Source organism: Aythya marila (genome assembly GCF_965140915.1).
Source record: "Aythya marila genome assembly, chromosome: 3".
Classification (NCBI taxonomy): Eukaryota; Metazoa; Chordata; class Aves; order Anseriformes; family Anatidae; genus Aythya; species Aythya marila.
Window position 1 is genome coordinate 20,273,215 of NC_139044.1, and position 25,917 is coordinate 20,299,131.

At 41.3% G+C, this 25,917-nt stretch overlaps 1 protein-coding gene and 1 long non-coding RNA gene across 3 annotated transcripts in view; one reads left to right on the forward strand and one right to left on the reverse strand.

Annotated features, from left to right (window-relative positions):
* The window catches only part of ESRRG (estrogen related receptor gamma), a 402,038-nt gene extending 401,029 nt beyond the window's left edge, over positions 1-1,009 (reverse strand). The window contains exon 1 of one of the 2 annotated variants that reach the window (XM_082756554.1): positions 893-1,009. In XM_082756554.1, coding sequence (XP_082612680.1) covers positions 893-894 — 2 coding nt within the window. In that variant the 5' untranslated portion in view covers positions 895-1,009. The remainder of the gene's footprint in view (positions 1-892) is intronic. The other variant, XM_082756559.1, reaches the window with a different exon arrangement.
* LOC309876375 lies at positions 976-24,521 on the forward strand. The gene is made up of 5 exons (XR_014317165.1): positions 976-1,078; positions 3,710-3,809; positions 7,914-8,100; positions 22,222-22,331; positions 22,991-24,521. It is a non-coding gene; the product is annotated as an uncharacterized lncRNA (long non-coding RNA).
* Positions 24,522-25,917: the final 1,396 nt, after the last annotated feature.

A 25,917-nucleotide genomic window follows, 5' to 3' on the forward strand; every position in this document is an offset into this window, starting at 1 on the left:
CTCGCTCCGCACCCCGAGCCCCGTACCCCGCTTCCGAGGGGTCTCCGAGCCCGGTACAGGCTGTGTTCCCCCCCTCTCGCCCCCTTTCGAGCCCGCTGTGCGGTTTCTGAAAGGCGCACGCTGCTGCGGGGCTCGCCTGCGCCCGCTGTGCCACGCGTGGGGAAAGGGAAGGGAAGGAAGGAGCGGGGCCACGGCGAGCCCACGGGAGCTGAGAGCCCACGCGTGGGGACAGGAGCGGGTCCACAGCGAGCCCAGCCCGCTGCTCGCTGCCGCCTGCCCCTGCCCGTGGGGCTCTCCACTGCCCGCACGCCAGGCGCCGAGCCCCCGTCCCCGCGTCCTTCTCGCTCGCTTTTCCTTTTTTTTTTTTTTTTTTTTCTCTTTTCTATTTTTCCCCCTTTTTAATTCCCCCAAGTGGGTCCTGCTGAATACAGCTCGTTAGCCGCGTTGCTACCGGGGTAATTGTCTGGGGGGCTGAGCGCTCCCGGAAAAGAAAAGCGGAGGAAGAGGGAGGGATGTAACCTCCGTTATCTTTCTGGTACTAATTCCCAGCCGGCTCGGGCTCAGGGGACAAGGCGATCGCTTAACAAACCCTCCTCCTCCTCTCCCTCCACCACTCCTTCCTTCCTTCCTCTGCTCCGGCACATTTTCTCCCCCGCGCTCGCCCCCACGCTTCATTCCTCCTCGTGGGGAGGAATAAGCCGTGCGAACTCAAACTAAAAGGAAAAGAAAAAAAAGGAAGAAAAAAAAAAAGAAGAAAAGAAAAGGCGGGTGGGAGGGAGTCTGGACAGGAATAAAAAAAATAAGAAAGGGGAGGGAGGAAGAAAAGGACAGAAAGTGTCTGTGCATGATCGCTGACCATCTGTGCAAAAGGTGATCGTTGTTAGGTACTCACATGGCTGGTGGCAGAGCGGCTCTTAGCAATTAATAAGTCTCTCAGCTTGAGATCTTCTTTCCCCTTTTTGATTGTAGCGCTCTCTGTGTGTCTCTCTCTCACTCGCGCACGCACCAAACCGCTCGGATGCTTCAGGACCGGCCACTTTGCGAGGGGAACAACACGGGAGGGTTTGTATTACTCCAGGTTCGTGTGTGTAGCCTATAAATAGCGAACTTTTTGATGGAATCAGCTAACAAATGAGAGGAGAAGGCGTAATTTTGCGCAGGGAGCCCCCCTTTCTCTTTGCAAGATTAAAACCCCCCAGGCAGCAGACAGAGCTAAAGTTGTGGGTGTGTAGGAAGGAATTTGACTTTACCGTGATTGTGCGCGAGGTTCTGGTTTGTTTGTTTATTTTGGGGGCTTGCTTTGGTTTTTCCCCCTACAACCCATATGTTACACGCTCCCTCCCTGCCTCTCCAACAGGGGCAGGAGCTGACCCGGATTAGCACCGACCTTAACTCCAGGTTGGAAACACGGTGCGTTTGCGGCTTTTTTTTTTTTTTTTTTTTTTTTTTTTTTTTTTTTTAGGGTGGTGGAGGTGAAGAGAGGCTCCCCGCTAGGTCGGGTGGAAGTGAGGGAGGTGGCAGGCAGCTTTCCCTCAACGCGCCTTCACTTTAAAAGCAAGGGCGGGGGAGGAATAGGAAAGAGGCAGATTGGGATTATTGGGGTGGGGGAGGATTAGGGAGGGAGGAAAGGAGAGCGGGGCGAAGCGTTAGCCTGGAGCTTTGGGTTAGTTACGGAGCGAGGCAGCCACTCGCGAAAAAGCCCCGAAAACACTCCGCCTGGGGGTTACCCCCGCGGCCGCCCCACGCCACGCCACGCGTAGGCGCCTGGCCGGGACAGAGCCGGGTTTGGGGTGTTGGTTTTTGTTTGGTTTTTTTTTTTTTTTTGGAGGGGGTGCAGCCCCCGGGCTCCGAGGGCAGACTCTGCTCTGACCCTTCGGGGACGGGCCCCGGTCCCCTCGCTGCGGCACGACTCCCACGCGGGACGCCCCACGGGTGGGTGGGATGGGCTGGGGGGACTGGGGGGCGCGCAGCCCGGACCGCGGCGGGGGCGCGCAGCAGGCGGCGGGGGGCACCCGCGCGGCGTGGGGCAGGCGGCCGGGGACACGCGTGGGGGCGCGCCCCCCCCGCGGCGCCCCTCGCGTCGCCTCGCCGAGGCTGTCCCCGCGCGGTTCCAATCTCACGGCTCATAAACCGGGAGCCGGGGGGCTCATCATTCACCTGCCGCAGCCTACCGGGCAGGGGAAAAAAAGGGGAAAAAAAAAATAAAAAAAAAATAAAAAAAATAAAAACAACGCGCTGCGAGAAACAGCCAGAAGCGGGCAGGCGGAGAGCGGCGCACCCGGGGCCTCCCCGCTGTGCGTGGGCTCCGCACCATCCTGCATCACCCCGCATCACCCCGCACCGCTCCGCACCATCCCGCACCCCCCCCGCGGCCGCTGCCTGGCGAGGCCGAGCAAAGCCGCGATGGGGCTTAAACCGGGCGCGGGGACAATGTTGCGGAGGGAAAGAATAAAACCTTGGGGACGAGAGGAGGGCAGCCTCCCGCATCTTTTATTTATTTATTCCCCCCCCCCCCCCCCCCGCCGTAAATAACGCCGGGAGTTATTTTGTCCTGCGCTCAGATCTGACAGATTCCCCTCCCGGCTGCCAAGCACCAGCTCCGCGGCGCCCAACGGGACGCATTACAGGGAGCCGGGGGGGGATCGGGGGAGTTGGGGAGGGTCCGGGGGGGTTCCGCGGCTGCATGCGGGCAGGGCGCCTCCAGAAACACCGCACCCGCTGCTGAAGTTCCCCTAAGAGCGGCCGAGAGCCCGGCCTGAGCCATACAGGAATGGCAGCACGCTGAGAGCTCAGCTTTCCTTTTTTTTTTTTTTTTTTTCTTTAAGAACCGGGATGTGAAAAAGTTTAGACCACGAGGTAATTATCAAAAGCAATCTAGCGAGTTTTACGCGGAGACCCACTTTGCAATTTTACACCGAGGAGCAAAACACGCCGGCGAAATCTCGGGTCATGCCCAACAATGGAGCGATGTTCTCCCGCTGTTTAATATACATGGGGTGGGAAATGAGGGGAAAACACAGCCAGCACCTGTAGTGCCAAAGGAAGAAAAAAATCAAATTACTACATAATATTTTGGGGCTATTTTGCTGGGCGCTCTTCAAAACCAGACCCGCATTTAATTATGGCTCTAATGATTTTTCTGTGCGGCCGCTGGTTAATAGTAGGGAGCAAATGGGGTTTCTATTGAGTTTTTAAATTCTGATATCTTCAAAAAATAAAAATAAAGGGGGGGAGGGGTGTCCCTTTATGTGTTAATCGCACATCCGGGGCTCTAAGTGACCGATCCGGACCAACTTTTAATTAACACATTGACCTGCCAGAGAAGCGAACTCCTTGAAAAAAATGTTACATGTGCACCAAGAGCCTTGCTCGATTTCGGGATCGGCGTGCCTGGAAGCCCGCCTGCCCTAGGGCTCTCCCTTCCTATTTTTCATACTAATTTTTTTGGGGGGTGCTCTCCCGAAGGAGAGTGTTCGACCAGCCCGGGGCCGCCGCCCCCCGCGGGGGCTGCGCGGAGAGGCCGGGGATGCTCAGCAAGGTGCGGGGCGTTTGGGGGCCTCGGGGGTAGGGGGAGGGTAGGGGGGGTGCTGTGCAGGGAGGTCAAAACAGCCCCATGCGGGTGGCTATCCTCTGCACTCTTGCCTCACTAGTCCTTTATATTTGTCTTTTTTTTATTTTTTTCCCCCTTATTTTTCTTCTTGCATTCCAGCCCAGGTTTCAGGCAGGTTAGATGCTTGCCCCACACGCCAACCCCCAAGCAGAGAGATTGGAGTATGTTACTGCGGAGTTAAAGTCTAACTCCTCTGCAGGTAATAATTAAAGAGCTTCTTTCTAAATCTCTTTCCCCCCCGCAGAAACACCGAGGCTTTCTTTCGCAATAGATTATATTGATCGCACACACGGGCACGCTCTCCTCCGAGCTGCTGCTGATGGCAGGCGATCTGCTCTCCCTTCCCTGAACACGCTTTCGTGGACCTTCCTTTACTTTTTCTAGCTGAAAAGTCTCCTTAGGGCTGCATTTCTACAAATGCTTCCAAGCCCCCCCCCCCCCAAGAAGCTCCAAATGCCAAAGGGGACTGACAGTCACTCAGCTGCACACATCCAGGCTGTGGCCGTGCCTTTGATTTTCACCCCGTATTTATATCGTGGGCGAGTTTAAAAATAAAAGATATATACAGGACACAAAGTCACTGCCATCAGCAGGGGAATATCTCTGTCAAGCGGGAAGGCCTCCAACTTTTCCTAGCGGTGATGTTTTCCAAAGAAAACCTTCAGCCTCGTCCCAGCAGCCAGGCTGAAAGTTTTAGGGGTTCTCAGTTACTTGAGATCATAAATTAATCTGCCAGAGAAGTGCGGCACACACCTGATATCAAGGGAGAGTCAAGAGCTGCCCAGTTCCAGCTGGTCCTGCGTTTGATTTACTTCGGGCTGTTAAGATGTATGCTGCGGTGTTTTGATAAGAAAAAAGGAGTCAGCAGTTTGATTTGGCAGTTCCCTTTTTTTTTTTTTTTTTTTTTTTTTTTTTTTTTTTTTTTTTTACACCCTTCTATATCTGAAGAGGACTGCAGGTTAAGCTAAGGAGTTGGTTTCTGCTCTTGAGGTGTTTTTTAGCAGAGGCTCTCAGTCTGCATGTCTGCATGGGCTGTTAACACGTAACTGCATTTCTTACCCTCTGGAGCAAGTCAGACAGTGGCCTAAGCTTTCATGCAGCTCCCCTACCTCGTGCCTTTGTGGGTGCTTGCCCTGGGCAGGGCACATGGAGCACCCAGAAAGGCAGTGCCTGGGACACAGCTCGCCATGCGGGTGAGCTGCTTGGCCTTGGCAGCACCCTACTACAGCCCGACATCTCCAGCCTCCTCTGCCACGGGGCCTTGCTGCCAAACTGCATCAGGCCCCTCAGAAATCAGCTCGGTACGTGAACTCTTTCATTTTACACCATACAGGCACATTCCTGCAAGCAGCAGGGTTGAGTGTGGGAGGGGGGCTTGTTCTTAGCAGAATGAATCTGTTACGTGCTGGTCTCCCTTATGCCTGCTCTGCCCTCTCCTAAAGCCCCCCAAGACCTCCAGTCACAGTCTCGGAGGGTTAGACAACACCGAAGGGATGTTCTCTCTGATACATGAATCTGTGTCACCTGAAGGCTCCCAGTAACCCTGCAGAGCAGAGGCACACCGCACCGGCAGCACGCCTCAGAGGCGGCAGCAGTGGTGCCAAAATGGGGGATGCAGAATCAGGCCAGGAGTTTTGGATCCTACCCCTGATTTTTTTTTTTTTCTCCTTTCCTCCTGTTTTAGTTTCTCTGCCTGTAAGATAGGAAAGTAATAGCCACCGACCCTATTGCCTTTCCACGAGGCAATTACTGTTTGAAAAAAAAGTCAGAAAGCCTCAGAGGACATAATCTGTGACAATAGTCGGAGGTGGATGCACTGCCATTCCTCGTGTTGTGCTTGGCTAACGTTTCCCAGTACCGACCATATTTTCTGTTGCATGTAGCTTTAGAAAAAACATCATCACTTAGACTGAAAACTGATATGCTGACTGTCTGTACCGGGATGATTATTTTGAAAATACCTGCCAAAACAATTTGTCCATTTCCAAGAACAAGGTTATGGAAAAATAAACAGTTTTGCTCATACTAAAAAAATGGAAACTTTTTCCTTTGAAATGCTCTACTGCCCTCAGGCTTTGAAGCACAGACTCAAAATGTGACCTTTTTCATTTAAAAAGCTCCTTTCCCTCTCTCAGAAAATTATCCAAACATGGCTAACTTGCAAATATATATACTTTTATTTATTTATTTATTTATTTTTAATGAGCACACTCTCAGTCACAGTTTCTTTTATATATTTTTTCTGATAGTATAAATTGTTAAAGATTGGTCCTAACTGAGGACAGAAGCTTAAGGGTACTGTGGTAAAGCTAGATTTCCACATTAATCCCCACCTCCAAATTTTCCCTGTGAGCCCGAGCTTTGGCACAGGATCTGAGAGGTAGGAATCCTATCTCCTCTAAGCTCCAAATGATTTGAAGGTTGCATCAAGAAGAAAGGTCTCTGCATGAATACGACAGGGAGAAAAATCCACCCTGTGAGAGAGCAGGCAACAGAGGCAGCCAAGCAGCCCAGAGAGAAAAAGCGGGACTGGTGTTTGGAGGCAGGAGCCTGGGACTGATTAGGTAAGGAGACACAGAGGTTGCGTGGAAAAAGCAGAGAGAAAGCGTTCGGTTGAGGAGCCTGGAGGGGAGAAAAGGGACTGGCAGGGCAAGGATAACAAAACCATCTAATGTTGTCAGCCAAGAGCAAGGATACGTAATTACAGGATGTCCAGAATAGCTGGGCTGAATTTTATTTGAAACATAGTAAAATCGTGAAAGTCAAAATGTTTTATTTCAGTGTTATTAGCTGATGCATTTCAACTCCTCAGTTCAGCATTAATGCTTGTTATTTTGAATAGAAGCTGTTTTCTGATGCTGGAAAGAATTAAATGACCTTCAAGAGAAGTATTTCTGAGCCTATTCAAAATATTTTTAAATGATTTTTGTGTGTGTCTGTGAGTGACAACCAAGCTAGTGGAACACGTTACATGTTCATAACTAGCTGTAATGTGAGGCACTCAGGTGTTAAGGCAGTGACTAACCCGAGGGTTTCAGAGCACCTTTATTCACTTTCTCTGCACAAGACCACACAAGAGTTTATTCCACCAATTTCCTAACACACAAATGGAGCCCTGCAAGATACACTTCCTCTGGGGGCGAGTCACAACTTTGTAGTTTTTATTCACTAGATGTCTGTCTAGTTCATCACAAAATTGGATGCTGTTCACAGAGAAGGCAGACTGTTACAAGAAGAGAAAGCAAGGCCTCATGGCAATGTGATAGCTGAATTTGGCTAAATGAGTTTGCATCCATTCCCATTTCACCTCAAAGCTTCCGTAATGTGGGGAAAGTCACCTCAAAATGTAACGATAAGGTGAGATTTTCATATTATGAGGGCCCATCATCAAATTTTGGGGTCTGATTTGCTCAAGCAAATCGCTCACTGTTTTAGACAAAGTCCATGGGATTGTACATTAACTGTGCCAAGGGATGTAGAATGCCAAATGGGCTGAAAAAACTAGCAATTGGCATCTCTAATTGGATACTCTAAATTAGTGGGCACTTCTGACTTTAATCTAATTTGTTTGGAGCACAGATTTATTAGAAGGATACAATTATCTCATGGCTTCCATTTCAGGTTGTAAAAGATGTTTGCTAAACACACTGTACTATCCTATGGTGGGGAGAGGAACAGCAGAAAAATAAGTGTTGGGTTCAGACTGGAATTTAAGTTGTGTGCCCCTACAAAGTCCCACACAGGTAAACTTAACAGTAGGAACTAACTGCTGAAGAAAGCCTTGCTCCACGTACTACCTTGAATGACAAAGGGTTGCCTGTGAAAAAAATCAAGCAGAAAAGTCCTACTGCCCTCTTGAATTGCATTCTTTTACTGTTTAACATGAATGGAAGAAACTTTTTTTTTTTTTTTAAAGTTATTCACGAAAAGATAGATGGAGAGGGAGGAAAAAAAAGAAGAAGAAGAAGAAGTTTAGGATGTCTGAGAACATGTAAATAAGGTGCTAACCCATGTCCCTACCAGTGACAGCCCTTTTATCTGGGACACTTCCATTTCAGACATATGTCCTAGCAACTTGCCTTTTAGTTACCACACAATCTCCTTCTGAACTAACATTTTTGCTATGACATAGTCTGAATTTTGAGGAAAACTGTTTCCTGGAAAATTCTTGATCGGGACTAAAATCTTCACATGATTTCAAGTGAGTGGATGAGCCATTAACAATGTAGTTTGCTCTACAGAGGGCTGGATTTGCACAGTCCAAATGACTCAAACTTTCAGAATTGTGTTTTCTCTATTACAGCACCGTGAGGTTCCAGAATCACTCTCCTTGCACTCATAAAGCTAGGAAGTGCAATCACCAGGCATGTGGTCCTGACCTCAGTCTGAGGATCCTTGGCCTAGAGTCAAGCAGTCGCTGCAGTCACCGAAACAGCCAAATTAACTGTCTGCTTAGCCATGGATTAAAATTCATCCACTGATCCAAGACAGTAAGTGAGACAATAATTTGCTACTCCTACTTTGCTTCACAGCAGATCCTCATTTAGAATAAAGCTGCAGTTCAGCATCAGTTTTTATGCCCAGAAATAATCATGATGGCATTGTAAAATTGTACCTGTAATAACTTGAACAAACTGGATAAATACATGCAAATGTAAAACAAGAAAACGGATCCAGTTCTTAGTAATGCAGAGACTGTATGACAGCAGTGTATAAAGATAGCTTCAGGAGTCCTGATGCAATCAGCAGCCACCATTATTTTGAGTAGTAACTCATAACAAATAAAGTGCTATTCCCTCTGAGTAAGGACTTCTTCAACATCACTTTTACCACCACAACCGAACTCTCTGCTTCTCTAGCAAACTACAGACTTGATTGAAACGCTATAGAGTAAATTGCTTAATGCTTTCTAGAGACATCAAATATGTGAAGTACATAATGCATAAAAGTGACAGCTCATTTCAAGACCAAGCAAAACAAGACTGACCAGCTATGGAACAGAGCCTAGATCTTTTTTTTTTTTTTTTTTTTTTTTTTTTTTTTTTTTATCATTGTTAGTAGATGTTGCACTTGTATTTAGTAACGAAGCAATATAAGCTTCAAAGTCCATCATTTTTATACCCATATGCAAGACAGAACAACTAGTGCGGTCTCAGTTATGCAATGCAAGGATGGCCATCTGCTGCTGAGGAACTGATTTTGACCCAGATAACAGCAAGTGTTTGTGTATCACAGACAGAAGCTCATAGTGTGGCATCTGCACCTCCATTGAACAACATTAATAAAAACACAACAACTTAACAAAAAACAACTTCCAGGCATAGTATGAGTCATATTGATACAGTATATTAACTTCTGTGTTTGTATACCCTACATTATCAGTCTCTTTGCAGAGCTAAATTCCCCTCACAATGGCCAATAATAATAAAAACAAAACAAAACAAAACAAACAAAAAAAAATAAAAAAGAGAGAGAAAAGAGAAAGAAAAAAAAGCTATTCTTGTCAGTGTATCTGACCAAGTCAAAGATCTGATATCCTTGTCAATAAAGCTTTACTATTGCTTGTGATGATAATCCTGTACCATCCCACCCCTGAGGTGACTATATCTCAATCATGAATGGAAAGATCACTATGTAAAACTATGTACCCACTTTGATGTACAGTAATTTGACTGTATCTCCATGTATCTTGGAAGGCGCCAAAACAACAGTAGGGGTCATGGTAAATCATTTGAGTATAAGGTTAACGCTGATTGCAATAGCATTGCAATATTTCATAGGTACATGTGCAAAGGCAAAGGTTTTATTCATAAATATACTGATGATATAATTGCCTTGGACCCTCCCAGCATAAATTTAGAGAGAGAGGAGTGAAATAAAAGATGACTCTAATTTTCTGGCTATGAGGATGCCTCTTCCCACCAGCAGTGGCTGGTCCATCTTTGTCACACTCGGCGTTACAAAACTCCCCACTCGCTCACCCGTATCACCACCAGAGAGAAGGTGAAAGGCAGAGCTGTCTGAGGAAGTAAATTTAAGATGATTAAGATAGTCTGGACTTGCTGTATGGTCTCAGTAGTTCACTCATGAAGGCTTGCAAAGGCAGAAATGGTAATTAGGCACCCAGTCTAAATTTCACAAGCAAGGGGCGACCTCCTTAAAGGCAGAGTGCCTGTCTCTCACTGAGTTCAAACTGTCATGAAGAGCTACAGTGTTTAAACTACTTTCATGGGGTGAGGATTTTCCATATATATATATATTTTTTTCTGGTTGCAGTTAGTCCACATTTATGTGAATGAGAAGCATATACAGGTTTAGTTGTGACACTTCAGCAGAGAAGTAGAACGTGCTTTAGATCTGGCAGCTAAAATGTGTGACTTACTAAGTTTAGCTCTCCCTCCAAATATTAGAATTGCATTTAAACTAAGTATCCATGACAGAATGTTCTGACAACAAAAAAGTGGAAATTCTTGAAATTTTGAAAACTGCAAATACTTGAATGCTTGCTGTCAAATGGAAACTACTGTAAAAGCAGTCACTGCACACTTTCAGTGTGGTAGACATATCAATGTCCTATCTTATACAGCATATATGGGCCAGGACAACAGCAAGTAGAAAGCTCAGTAAGCCTCCATCTACTGCTTGGACAAAATGAGGTGATGATGAAGAAGGGAAAATATGTAGAAGTACATATGGAGATGAGGATCGTACATATACATGGATGAGGCTGAAGATGAAACAGTCTCATAAATAATGGTGCTGAGATGAATAAAAATAGTAGTTACTTCCCAGCCACTACACAAATCGTCAACACTGCCCTATGTTAATGATTTACTATTATGTTATGAGAACCTGAAAAGTATGTTTTTTCTCAATAACTACACACTTATTTCAATATGCCTTACTAATATATTAACATACCTTTGCTATTCATTTCATGAAAATGCAGGTAAACTTTCCCTAAATACTGAGAACTGTAAACTTCATGCTAGAGTTGTGCTGAGGGGGAGTATTTAAAAAAAAAAAATCTAAAATGAATTAAACTCTTGTTTTATTTAGTGGAAGAGTAAAGACCTATAGTATATGTGTTTAACTAGAGCCATAAATGTACCAACATTCTTAAATGTACTAATATTTTTAAACATATGAGTGAATCAAGTAATGGGCTGGAACAAAGCATACTATTAGCAATGCTGCAGTCAGAGTCAGTTTGAAGTTAAGCAGACAAATAAATTTAAACACAGAAAAATAGATTTTTAGCTCAATAAATTTACCCCAAAGACTTTTTTTTTTTTTTTTTTTTTTTTTTTTTTCTGTTTAGTAATAGTCTTTTTTGGTGGGAGAGATACACCTATAACCTGAAAGTGCTAAGGAACCTCTCTTTCTTCAGGAATAACTTATTGCCTGCGTATTTATATCTTCCCCAACCTTTATTTAGAAACTATTATTTATCTTGAGACAGGAAGATATCAAACCCTGCTTTTTCTTCAGATTAGAACCTATTGGCAATCACTCAATCATGTCTGTGCCATAGACAAAAAGAGATTCAGACCTTTCATACTGTGCTTGGCACCTTGTGTGGAGATGTTACATCCCATAAGCTCTTCAGGTGTTTAGGTTGCCAGGGCTGGCTTCCCCGACCTCCACTCCTTAGCTACAGAGTTGTCTTCTCCTAATGAGAACCTGGAGCAAGTCTCGTATCTTAGATGACCTGACTTGTCATTTGGAGCAATCTCTTTACTAACAGCTGTTGATTCCTCACCTGTACGTCTGAGGTACTGACTGTGCCATTTATTTAAAGAGTTTGTTTATTTATTAGTTTCATTCATTTATTTTAATAGAAACAATTTATTTGCTGGATAAGCATTCTCTTTGCTTTGGACACCAACATCCAAAATGAATCAAGGCTGACCATTTTCCTTCACAAATCACTCTATCTTTCCCCCCTGCCAAAAAGAAATCTCTTCTTGTTGAATAGGAAATACCATGCTGGACCATAAAAATGGTCCACCTTCGCTAGTGTACCATGGTTTGGATGGTACTGGCCAGAATCAGACACCCAGGAAAAATGCTGGAACTACACCATAAGGAAGTGGAAATTATCTCCTGGTAGACTTACTCTGATTTCTAAGATTCAAATGGTGCCTCTTGCTTCAGTCAGGGGAAAATCTTATTGACTTTTACTTAATGTTGGATCAGGACATTAATATGTCATATTAATATGAAGTTCCTCAGAAAAGCATGTTTATAGTGTCAGCATCAATTTCAAAGAAGCCTAGACTTTTAAGGCTGTGTAAGCACAATGGCAGGTTTCTCCTTCTGCTCATTTGCTCTTCCATATTAAACAATAACTTCAAATACCAACAATTGACAAGGTGAATTTTACATTCACCTACACCAAATGCATTTTAGAATAATAAATGTTAGAATTGTATTAGCATTAATGGAAAACACTATGTTTCTGAACTCTTTGTCATTTTATTCAGCAAAGGAATTGAGAAGATGACATGATCAGTAGGTAGGAAAAATATCTGTGGAGATGCTACTCACTATTACTGTTGAATGAACATGATACTTATGGAATAGATATGGAACTTTCTGATCTTACACTTCAAGACTTAGAACGTGCAAATGCCTCTGAGAGTACTATTAATTTCATTGGATCTTGAATGTTGACAAGATAAACCAGTGCTAAAAAGGCTAAATCTTCTGCTTATGGATAGCCCAGATACTTAATGCAGCTTGCTTAGGGCCCACAGCTGATTTTGAACAATGTGGGGACAAGCCACTGACCCTGTGCTCTTGTTTGGGAATGTCTGACCACTCACCAGTCCCAGTTGCTCCAGAATAGCCACTGTATAGGAAACTACTGGTGTTTAAAATGCACCCAGTTCAAACTTCTCTGCGTTGTTACCAGCATATAAGCTATATTGTTCCTTTGGAGTGAAAGCACATTTTGCTGTCTGAAAAATTTGCAAAAGTTAAGAATAGCTCAAGGAAGAATTAAATGGCTTCCATTTGAAATTTCATGTTAGATTTATGAAACTACTTTAATGAAATGAAGATGGAGCACTTAGACTCAGACTTAGAATGCAGTAAAATGGTGACGTTAGCTTAAAATAATGAGAAAAATATATAACTAAATTATATGAATATTATATTTATATATAAATTATAAAGAGTAAATAAATAAATTAGACATTGTAGAAATATGACTAAGAAATTGTAGAAATATGTCTAATAAATTAGACATAGTAGAAATATGACTAAGACCCGTGCAACTAGTAATACAATTGAAAAAAGAGATATACATGTGTTAATATATCTGTGTGTAGAAATGTATAATTGAAACAAATTCTATTTGCTACATATTTACAACTTTATCATACCAGGACCATAAAGCTGTATTATCCCAGGCAATTTATTGTGTGTTTTTTTGTTTTCTCCTTCTGTGTACATACCTAAACCATGAAGAGAAAATGAGAGCACTAGCAAAATCCAAACACTTTATTTAAAACAAAAAGTGTAATTGTTCAGAAATGGGCTATTGACTTTCACTGGGTTAAACAGCTCATGTAGTGATTAGGCTTGAAGCTATAATTGTTCTTGTCACCCAAACTCTGCTCAGTCAATATCTTTTTATCATATACATTTTTAATCACATATTAATAAACAAGAAGGTGTGCTTTATTGATGGCTGGATTAGTTTATTGACCAACTCGACAACTCTATGTATGGTTTCTGAACACAGAAACAAGGTCAATGTGTAAAGATGAGGAATAGTACATTCACCATCTTTAATATACTTCATTCTAGCCATCTACTTCCTTTCTTAAGGTGATACTATCCATACAGGTTCTTCATTTAAAAAAAAATCATATTTGAAACAATCTCACTGTTAAAGTACATTTTGGGTTGAGTTTTAGGAACTATAAACTATGAGGTTCTCTAATTCAACATAATTTTGTCACCTTGACACCAAACTGTTACTTTTTAAACCTTTGAGAAATCAAAGTTTCAGATACTTGTAGATTCTTCTAAAATATTCTTTAATTAAATATGGTTTTGAAAGTTTTTAGATTTTCAGATTCTCTTGAGATAAAACTCTATGCACCCTCCTCATCAATTCTTTCAGTTTTTCTCTCCATGAAATGCTACTGAAAAATATTCTTTTCTAATAATTCAGGTTTGGAATGATGGCCTCTAAAACAATGTACAACATTAACAATTAAGACAATAATAGAACATGTCAGTACCTGTGTGTATTCTTTCCTGTCAGACAAAAACTGTGTATAGGAACTCACATTTCCTTTTTTAGAATTATTTTTCAAAAGGATGGAAAGTATAGTAGAAATAGATCTGTTCATCAGCATCTCCATTTGTACAGAATACTGTTTTGTAATAAGAAAGTATTCAATTGAAAATATTTTTATGATTCTGTCGTTCAAATGCTCACATGATATCCTAAAAACAAGAGTCATTTGTTAAAACATCTGACTGCAGCCTGCACAGAAGTGCACATCAGCCAGACACAAGTATGAAATGTGTTTCCAACCTGAAGTTCATAGTTGCCAAACCCATCCAAAAACTCTTCTTCTTAAGGTATGAGATTAAAATAGGGCAAAATGTTATTTACTGCATATCATATATCAGTATCTCTGATCTTACCGGTGTCTTGCACCTGAACTGTTTAGGTGGTGAGACATGAAAGAAAAAAACAAAACAAAACAAAAACAAACCAAACAAACACCAACATCAGTTCCCACTCTCTCTAAACCATACACAGAGGTGACTGGTGACTTAACCACTTTCCTGGGTAGCCTATTCCGATGCCGCACAACCCTTTCAGTAAAGAAATTTCTCCTAATATCCAACCTCAACCTCCTCTGGTGCAACTTGAGGCCATTTCCCTTTGTCTTATCACTTGATGAAGTCTCTTGTTCCATACAAAAATTGTGTTTTGTCTTTCCCTCCTAAGTACAGCATTATAAGCTTTGTTTTCCAGGCAGATTCATTCATGTACTATCTGACAATATTTCTCTTCTTTCTAGGTCCTTTTATGATACTGTCTGGATTCATACTGTTTTTCTAGGAAGAGAGAAAAAATATCTCAGTGCAATCCAAAAGTGCTCTTCTGTGCCTTTGACTCTGTTTAAAAGACGTACCACTTTTGTTTTTTTTGCAAGTGTTACTGTATAATCATCAGGCTGCTGGTGAAGGGAAACACTTAAGATCCATATACACTAATGTGAAAATGGCTAGTGTAATGATGAAGAGAAAATTGCTAGGATAAAACAAAAAGCAATGCAGAAATGCACCCATACCATGTGCAGGGTAAAATCCCACAGATGACTAACATATGAATGGCAAAAGCATTCATATTCACATGAATGTTATCCCTGTAAAAGTGCCAAGTGCACCAAGATGTTGTGTAGAAGTTCTGGTCATGTAAGGTAAAGCTTCCCAGAGGCACCCTTTAATTGGTCTAATTTTCCCTGCCAAACACCATCAAAGTTCTAGATGTTCAGGCCAGGTCTTGTCACTTTATTATTTCATCACTTTTTGGATTACCTACTCTCAGCAAAAATGCTCTCAAACATATTTGCTGCCTCTATGTTTCTCTCCCCTTTGCATGCATGTACACAAACACACCTCCTTCCATAAGAGCCTTGGTGAACCCTTAAAAAATAAAGGAAAATAATGGAGCTGGAACTACTATTCAACCCCATAAGGTAAATGGCTGTCCAGATACTTTTAAATTTCAAGGGCAAGCATAGGAAATCTTCCCAGCACATTAGAAACAGAGTCCGCTCTATTTCTTTTTCATTTCCAGCCTTCTTGAGGAAAAACAAACACACACACACACAAACAAATTCCAAGAGAAATAAAAAAATAAAACACAACACAACAATTCAAGCTGTGTTCCATATGCTACTTCTTACTCCCTGTGTAGATATGTAGGAAATATATGGAGTTAGGCTAGCACAAGCATTTCTGGGAAAGTTGTTATTAAAGGGAAGGCAACTGCTAAAGTCAGTTTGTGAAATGACTGAGACAAGTACTGCACTCAATGAACAGGCTGTTTTCCATAGTAGTAATACACAAAATCATGCCAGCATGGGATGACTCACCACAAATAGGTGGGTTTGACTCTTGGCTCTGACATTGACTTATTGCATGGCCTTAGGCAAATCCCGAAACATTTGTTTTTACTTCTCCATTTATGTGATTTGGATAATACTTCTATACCTGAAGGGGATATTTTAAGATACAATATGTTTAAGATACTACAAAGATTTTAAACGCTATAACATAGCTACGCCTCATTAACAACGTCAGGGTAAAATAAACACTGGGATGATTTAGGTAATGTGGTACATGTTCCTGGAACTGAGAACTTCGCTGAACAAAGAGCAAAATCTTCAAAGAGCCAGGAGTAAGGGAAGGTACAGCCCATTGCAAAGCTGAAGTACTTTGCAAGGGTGGATGAATTTATAGGGAAGGAAAAACAAGTTTGTTTAATAGGCAAAAGTTCAGTCTTCATTAATTATTTAAGTGGTTAGGCAGAAAAGCAACACACACTCAGGTGTGGGTGAAGAAAACAAAGAACATAGGCCTCAGTTCTCCATGTATATTGAAGCTAGAGAGGATTTTGCCAGCGTGAGACCTGACAGTTTGTTTTTGTTGCCTATATAGTATGAAAACAGTAGTACCAAAAGAGATCTCCTCCATGTGAATCTTCCCCTCCTGTTAGGAAGGGGAGATACCTTCACTGAAACAGCAAAAAGTGCTCTGCAGGGCTCACCAGGACTTCATCATGCAAAAAGGATGGCTCTTATCCTGGTGAACTTTCCAGCAGGGGAGAAGGCCAAACTCAGTGACAGAAGGGTTGGAAACTCTGCAAAAAGAGAAGGGCCCCAGAAAAGGCCCTGGATAGAGATTCTGTGGTATGTTAACTGCATTGAACTGATGCTATCAGGAGGCAGGAGCAAGGCTTGCAGCACAGACTGAAGTGAGGGGGCCCAGACCCCTGCCTAGGGACTGTGGGCCTGTCACCAGTGTTCTTAAATACTGCTCATAACAGAAGGGATGCATTTCTGGGCTAACCCAGAGAGAGGCAACTCCAACCCACAGCATATCAGATAGGAAAATACAACAGCATTAGAACTTCTGAGATTTCCTTCCTTTTTTTCTTCCTTTTTTCTCTAAGCTATTTTTCCATACTTGGGACCTTAGTTAAAAACTGTACTCTTAAAAGAATGGTGAAGGGAAGCCTGATAGCATAGAGAATGGTATAAAAGTATGTGAAATTGGGTTAAGTGCTATACAGGTAGGAGGGAGAAGCTCAAGCTGAGTGAGGGTGAAGAGAAGAAGCTGAAGTGGAAGCTGTTAAAGTGAGGGAGGATGGAAGAAGAGTGACATACCTTCAGCGGTGGTCAGTTGTAGGGGATGGGTAAAACAGTAAAGTTTGAAATACTAAGAAGTGAGATGTGAGACAGTCAGTGCCAAGATCTACTTTTTCGTTAGATGTTATTCTTTTGGTATTTCAGTAAACCCGAGAACACAAGTTGAGTGGCCTGACCTTGAGTGGGTTGTGATCAGCTGCTGGAGATAAACTTTGGTCCTTTTCACTGCCCAGTCTCCAGCCCAGCTCAGGTTATTTTCGCAGCAAGAAGCCCTGACTGTGATCTCTGAGACTGCTCAGTGATACAAATCTAAATGCTGTCTGTGGAGAGATCTGGGAGACTTGCCTCCAAAGAGCAGTTTTAGTCCTAGACAAAGCACTCTCGTGGACCGATTCAAATAGTGCAATATGTATGAATGGGGCAGGCTGGACTTGCCTCACATCACACATTGACGTCAAGGTAATTTTGAAGTTGCCAGTATAGGCTATTCCTTGGTAGATGTTACTGAATGGGGCAGTAGCTGTACTTCAGACACTACAACTATTTATCTGTCATATTTACTGCTTATGACCACTCTAAATGTAGGTACTGACTCCAGAATGCAGTTCAAGGTCCTAATGTATTTCTGGATATAGAACAGTTTCCTGTACCAGAAAAGAGATCAGTTTACAAACTGGAAATACTTTTGTTAAGTACTTCATTGATAGACATCATTTGAGAGACACAAAATCAAATTCATATTAAACTAACAAAGCTGATACATTTTTACTACATCTGCAGACCACAGAACACTTTGCTTTCAAGAAAAATTGAATAAATCACAGAGCTTTCTTAAGGAGACTTCTTCTCCCCTTGTCTTCAGAAAGTCCTTAATGTGACATCTGTCCCTGCACTGTCACCTCTTTTAAAACTAACAAATGCATGACATATAATACAAGATTTATAAATTAAAGAAACCCACCCCTTTTAAGTAATATTCTTTAAATCTCGGTTTCTGACAGTCCTCCTATTTGCTCAGTAACTGTAATAGGCGTATTTTTCAGAAAATAGTGAATAAAAACTGACAAGCCATCGGGAGAATCTGAATGCATAATTGATAGGGGCATAAATTAATATGATTAGGCCTTTATTGGGTGCCACTGCTGCCAAACCTACAAAAGGGGCATGGAATAAAACATGGCTATGTTCTCAGGGCTGATAGACATCAATATGTAATGCGTATTATCTCAAGCCTTCTCATGTAGTCTGCTTATGACAGCACTCAACCTAATTGAAATTTTTATCTTTCTGTTGCATACAGACAGTTTTGACTAGCTGCTTCCAGGGAAAAGAGAGAAATCCAAATGACCCAAACGAAGGTTTCTCTGTAGAGGTATATACCCTTCTTGCAAATCACTTTAAAATGGCTTTCTACTTTCTGGTTTTCTAAAGCCATCTTCAGAAAGCAGCATGAAAGACATCCCAGGACTTGGTTTGCCTCTCCCCCTTTTAACTAAGCTTAACAGTGCATTTCCCTAAAAGAAATAAAAGAATCTAAAGATTTCTTCATAAAAATCAACACACTGTATGCTCACTTCAGCTGAGGCTTCATTTTGCTACAGTTCATCATGCTGAACACATATAGTTTAGGAAGAAATAGTTTTCCTATTCATTATGCATTTTTTACATTTTTTAACACTATCCCCTCCCTGACCTGTGAGGAAAAAGTTAAAAAATGAAGAACAGTTTCTTGAACTGACATCCATAATCTTTGTCCAAAAAATGTTGGTCAGCTGGCACAACATCTATTTCATCTGGATAGTACATTTTTTTAAACTTTTTTTTTTCCTTTTCAGTTCTTTTTAACTATGAATTCGCACACTGTGAAATGAAATGCTATTCCAAAAACATGTTATTTGTCAGTTATAAAATGTTTCAAACATTTCCTTTAGATGAGAACTTAATGAATATACACTTTTCCTAAAGGGTTTTTGCTTTGACAAGCCAAAGCTAATTAGAAGTTCCACATTTAATGTTTTGCTCCTTATTGAAAAGTTCTGTACTGCTGGAGTGTTCCTGAGAATGCATGCTGCCATTACTAAATATTTTTATTACAACAGTGCTGGATGTTGTACAAATAAGATAAGGAGTCAGTTTCTGCTCTGTTGTTTGCAGTCTAGAATGGGATTATCTCTGGAGTAAGATGCATTTAACCTATAAAAATCAACACAGAAGGAGCAGAAACAGGTCCAACACCTCATTTCTGGCTTTACTGAAACTCACTTCCTAAGATAAAGGAAATAAATCTTAAAAAATATATTTATTTAAATTTAAATTTATTTATTTATTTATTTCTGGGAACGTTTAAAAACCCACATATTTTGTTTGATAAATACAAATTATGTTATTGGTTATTTTTATGCTGTAACACAAAGACAGTATAGCTAAAAGATGCCTTTCTTCTCTTAATGGCCGTTTTTTCATTCTTCTAACTCATCACTACATTATCATAAACCATAGGGCATCCATAAATATGAAGAGGCCACGTTTTGTAGATTAGAGAATGACACAGACTTTGGCAAGATCCACATTCCTGCACCTGTTATGTCAAGTAATTTATTTATTTCAGAGGCTATAAAGCACTCCTACATTCATTTTATACCTGCTACTGGTAGTTGCAAGTTCAAGACATCTAAAAACTGGTATGATTCCCTTTACTTTTCTGTATTACGTACATTTATGGGACACCTAGTGAGAGTTTGGACCTGGGGAATGGACAATGAGAACTCATGAACCTTCCCTCAAACACCTTGGGAAACTCCAAGTCATCTTTGCCCTAGTATGAATTTGACATATAAATGATGTTATAATGAAAGACTACTAGATACCTACCGCTGCATGGTTTTGGTGCTATTCATTCTTACTTTGGTGCTTGTTTGAAAAGGTATCCATGTGGACCCTTGTTTATCAAGGACCTGGAGATTGTTTGAGGCTATAGATATTTAAGGTCTGGAACCTTAAATTGTTTTACTGATTTTATTCTGTGTAGCTTCTATTTATTTATTTATTGTGTGTTATGTAGGAATCATAGAAATCATGGAAACACAAGGTTGGAAAGGACCTACAAGGAATGCCAATATTTACAACTTACTGTCTATAAAGAGAGAAGAAACAGAGTAACGACCTTCAACACCCACCAAACCCACTGGTTAGAAAATGGAATCTCTTCAATGTATTTCTTCTGGGCTTGTTTCTTACTTAGAATGATATTTAATCCCTGAAAGGTTTCTCTCTTTAGAGTACAGCTTGGATTTGTAACTACTTTGGAAGGTTCTGAAGAGAGGAGTTACCTCGTCTCAGAAAGACTTAGTGATATGTGATTCAATTCGAGTGTATTGCAAGACTGACAGCAGAATGATATCACAATAGCACCAAGGACAATAGCTTAAGGTGAATTTCAGGGGACTGTGTCTTACAAATAATTTCATGTATTAATGGGTATTTTCCAGTTGATATGCTCTTTCTCAGGGGTCTGAACATACTACTCTTTTAGTGGTACAGCTTGCAGCTCAAGATAGTGCTGTCTTGGATACTTGGAGGAACAGATGTGCAACAGCATGAATAGACAAGGTGAACTCATGACTTTAGTAGCCCAGGTTCTGATATGCTGGGTAACATCTTATACAACAAGTAAACCTACAGAAGTCAGTATGAATAATGGTTTCAAAACATAGCTTTGGGTTAAAAAGGGTTATTCTAATCCATCCACAGGGTACATTTAGAAGTCTCTCGACACAATGCAACTCCAAAACTCAAATCACAAGAGCTTACTTGAGTGCGTGAACAAAACCAGCATTCACATGTGAAACAGATATGGTGGCTTGCCTGTAGCCTGTGGAATATGAGGTTGGATCCTGCAGCCCAATTGGGTGCTGCCCAGGACTTGAAAGTTGTTTTGGTCACATAGGTCCTAGGGTCAAGATGATGCCAACCTGAGCACTAATATCAGAATGACCTCCCTTAAACAAATGCAAGCTGGTTAGGACTTTCACAGAAAAGTGATGGTGGGGGGGGCTAGTTGCTTTCTTTGCACAGAATTATGTAGATTCCTTGTAACTTTCACAGTAGTTTGTTAATTTGTGATGAAAAATCAAGGCTTTATTCGACAGACAAACTTCATTAATTATTCATGAGAAAACCAAAACACATCATGGCATAATTTTGGTGCCTGTAGGCCATGCTTTTTTGCTACACTACATACTTTATTATATGCCATGCTCCTCACTGAGCCAAAACAGATTTGAATTGTGTCTTACAGAGGATGCAGTAGATGAATCTAGCTTTCAAAGACACATTTTACCTGGAGATATTTCCCATGTAGCACAATATTTGAACTCTTTATTAGGAACCGAATATTGCAAGACTGAAAATGCTTAATAATACATGTTAAGTTTTGCATTATTGACCTTAAAGCCAGTCAGTGAACATAGGCCCAAGTATATTTCATATATAGGAAAAGAGAGAAACTAACACCGTTTCATAGGCACAAAAGTGAATGACTACAAAGAAACTAAAAGCAGTATCTTCAGTATTGCCATACAAAATCACATCACAAGTATTAATGAGGTCACGGTATCTTTGCGTGGTAGAGATGAGCTAGTATCCCTGCTTGCAGAAAGCAGAACTGAGTGAGACTCAGGGAACAAGTGATACATTTCCATAGAGGTGAATGGCACCTGAGGACTTCAAATCTATCTGTATTTTTGAGGTCTATTCCTGCCCCACAAAATATATAGTATGAGTTCAAACAGGGTTTCTAAGCAGAGGTTGCAGAAGTTCCAGCTCTAAACCTCCACCAAACCACCCTATAGAGTTTTGGCAAAAGCACAAGTCTAAGTAACTGAGGCTCTTCAAGAGGCTAGAACTTGCCTAAAGTTAGCAAAGTAAATCCTCTATGAGGTGTTAATATTCCCTCCCCTCACCACAAAGCCCACTGAGGAATTTCAACATTGTGACATTTTCAAATTACCAAACTGAAATACTTTACATGTTAGTAAAATGCATTGTGCCGACCATGTTTTAACAAAGATCATTTATCACCTCTGGAAAGTTGCTGAGTAAATCCTTTTGACTTTGTGCTATCCCATTCATCCTTGTTTCAAATAATGTAATTCTAACATTGTATTGATATTCTTTTAGATTTTTTTCCCCTTCTTTTCCATTTAGAACTGGTTTCTACATACATTTGATGCAACTAAGTTTTATTATTTGTCTCCTTATGGAAGAATGCAGAAGACGTGCTCAGCTATATTGATCTCTGAGGAAATGTGGATGAGGTAGATAATGTGAAACCTTTTTGTCATTACTAACAGTTATATAGGTTGTGGAAACTTTCAGTGTTTGGCTGACTAGATAAGTTGATGCACTCACATTTATTTGATTGGAAAAGTATGGGGAGTAAACTGTGTCACCCCAGTTTCTGTAATGGAATTGATCTTTTGCGTATTAACACTTTTCTATTACAGGGAAGGAACTATGAGAGTAGAAACACCCCTTTCTTTCTGCTAGAATATTTGGGAGACCAGTCTCAAAGAAAAGGGAAAAAAACTAAACAAGTTAAGAGGGACAATGATAGCACACAAGGCAAAGTGCTGAACTTTTCCACCTATAACCTTCAGAAACTGAAGGAGAAAGATATTATTGCTCTTGACTTTATTAGCTCCCTGCATCTCTTCCATCTGTGACAGACCTATCCCCTGCTTTCCATGGTCTGGGGGAGGTGCAAGTGGTAGGTACTTGTTAGGTTTTAGTTCAGTTGCAGAAGCAAAGACTGGTTCTTAGCTTGCCTCTGCTAGCTGGAATACCAGGTGGTAAGTTGGTTTATATACAACTTGTTTAGGAGTTTGCCTAAAAGGTGAATGAATAAAAACAGAATGAGGCCCCTTTCAGTGGAAAACAATCGCTTAAGTGACTTTTTTTTTTTTTTTCATTCTAGTTCCTCTCTATTTGCTCAGCATCTCGGCTCAGCCACTTTCTCTGAGTTTCCAGAATGCATTCAACATCTGCTTGACTAAAGACACTGAGACACATACATACAAACCTCTGCAAGCAAGTCTAAACCATGAAGTCTTAATTCTGGATCCAGGCTGTACTTCCCACTGGTCATAAAGAGATCTTTCACTCCTCTCTCATCACTCTTTCCCTCCCCACGTATGTTACTGCTTTCTTGTCTGAACCCATTCAACCCTCTGCTTTGGGGAGACAGGGAATAATCAAATTAAGACATTTTTATTTTTCAAGATGTATGCTTTTGTTGATTTGATTTACAGTATGAGCACAAAAAGCAGATGGATTGGCTTCAGTGAGGCAGAAGTATCTTGGCAGCTGGGAAAAGGGATCATTTTAAATACCATTGCTGTGACAATGTGGTCAATTCATGACATAGGATTACTGCTGTACCCAGTCCATGGAAGTAAAAAGCAGAAAGACAATATTGCTGCTGCCTTCACCTTTTGGCTTTGAGGACCAGCTCTAACTAGAATGCAGCTGTCAGAGACAGCCTTTCAGCAGACAGCAAACAAAAGCAAAGTTGCATCCACAGTCCTACCTGGCATGCTTTACAGCTGAGACCCAGCAAACCATTGCTACTGGACAAAGCTGTCCTTGTTGTAAATATCTGCGTATGAGACTGATATGCAGACTTTTCTGAAAATAGACTGCATAGTGCCTTTTCAACCATAATCTCCCTTCCTGCTCCCCTGCACCCCTAAATGCTAAATGCATTTACTTCACTGGTTTCTCTCAGTTTTTCTTTCTCTGCAGTCCTACAAGCTGGTGAGCTGGCACAAGAGATGTTGTCATGAGACCTATTAGCACTTTTAATATATATATTATTATTTAACATCAGCTTTCCCTGTGTATTAAAATACAAATCCATTAGGTTCACATCCATATGGTCAATCTTCTTTCCAAGTTGGTTCCTGACTGACCCACAATACAATTCCTGATGATGATTGACATAAAGCTTATCTAATCACAGCAACTCCTGCACAAACTATAGGCTCTGTCCTGTCCTTTGTGACCCCTTATGCATTTCAGCTTTACATATAAGTTTAGACTAGCATTTTTTTTTAATCCATTCTTACTTTAAACTAAACAAATCTCTGCCATGATTGTTAAAATTGGAAGATACAAGCACACAAGATGTCAGGTAAAATTTAAAATGAACATGTTGTGCAAATAGGCAAAGTAATGCATGGTAGACAAGAGACACAGCTCAGAAAACCTGGCATAGAGGCACTGGCTTTAATTAGCTGTACCAATTAATGTTGTCCAAGAATATGGCCTGATTCTTAAGAGAATGTTTTGGATGTGTTAGAAAAATTGGGTGTGTAAATTATAGCTGCCCTTATGACACTTTAACTTGAACGACCAGTACTTTATTCAGTCAACTACAATAGGTCTCACTGTCCTTGGCAGAATTACAGAGGTAATATTTTTTAACATGGATGAGCAGCTCTTGAACAATTTCTCCAATGTATTAAGCATGAACAAGCTTTTCTTCAACATCAGGTGTGCATGTCTTCTTTTTGCATCCATTTTTCTTCAACACACATATTTATTGTGGCCATTACAGGGAGGGAAACTTCCCTTCCAATAAATGTTTGTCTTCTCCTCCATCCCTTTTATGGGAACACCCCAAACAGATGGAATGATCTTGTTTCATATACTTGCCTTATTTATTTATATAATCAAAGAAAATATTCACTATTGTTGAAGTATATTGCTATGAATTCTTTGTAGCTCACAAATGAAGTTGCAGGCAAAAATGAAGACAGGCTAGGATAGATACTTCACTAAAGACTCCATTTTGCAGATTCCTATTGACAAGAAACCTCACTAGTTTAAAGAGATCTTGTATTACTCACAAAATTGCAAGCTGAGCTAAAACACAAAAGTAGAAAAAGTTTGGGGGCCTTGAAATATCCTCTACTGACAGCTGGACATAAAGGATTTGTAAACTGATGGATTAAGATGTAAGTATCTTCCCCCTGCACTCGGCTCTGCTCGGCTCTGGTGAGGCCGCACCTTGAGTACTGTGTTCAGCTTTGGGCCCCTCACTACAAGAAGGACATGGAGGTGCTTGAGAGTCCAGAGAAGGGCTATGAAGGTGGTGAAGGGCTTGGAGCACAAGTCCTGTGAGGAGCGGCTGAGGGAGCTGGGCTTGTTCAGCCTGGAGAAGAGGAGGCTCAGGGGAGACCTCATTGCTCTCTGCAGCTACCTGAAAGGAAGGTGTGGGGAACTTGGGGTCAGCCTCTTCTCACAGATAAACAGTGATAGGACTAGAGGGAATGGCCTCGAGTTGCGCCAGGGGAAGTTTAGGTTGGCAATGAGGAGACATTTCTTCTCAGAAAGAGCAGTCAGGCATTGGAATGGGTTGCCCAGGGAGGTGGTGGAGTCACCATCCCTGGGGGTGTTCAAGGAAAGGTTGGATGTGGTGCTTAGGGACATGCTTTATGGATGAATAGGGGGATGGTTGGACCAGATGATCTTGGAGGTCTTAATGATTCCAACCTTAATGATTCTATGATTCTAAAAGAAACACAGAACATATATAACAACATAACTAGTACAGATAGGTACACATTATTTCATCAAACTCTGTATCTTAGATTCTTTACTTTCACAAAGAAAATTGCCACCTGTTAGGGATTAAAAACAGAATATTCTTATTCTTTAATGCTAAGGATTTCATCTTTTCATTATCAATCTATTGCCAAAGCAGAGTTCCCCTCTGCCCTGCCCCCCCCCCCCCCCCAAATTTTACTAATTTTTTATAATGTATTGCCTTGTAGTCATATTTTTTCCTTAGGTGAAGTACTGGTTACTTTTACAGAAGACCCTAACAAAGATTTAAAAAAA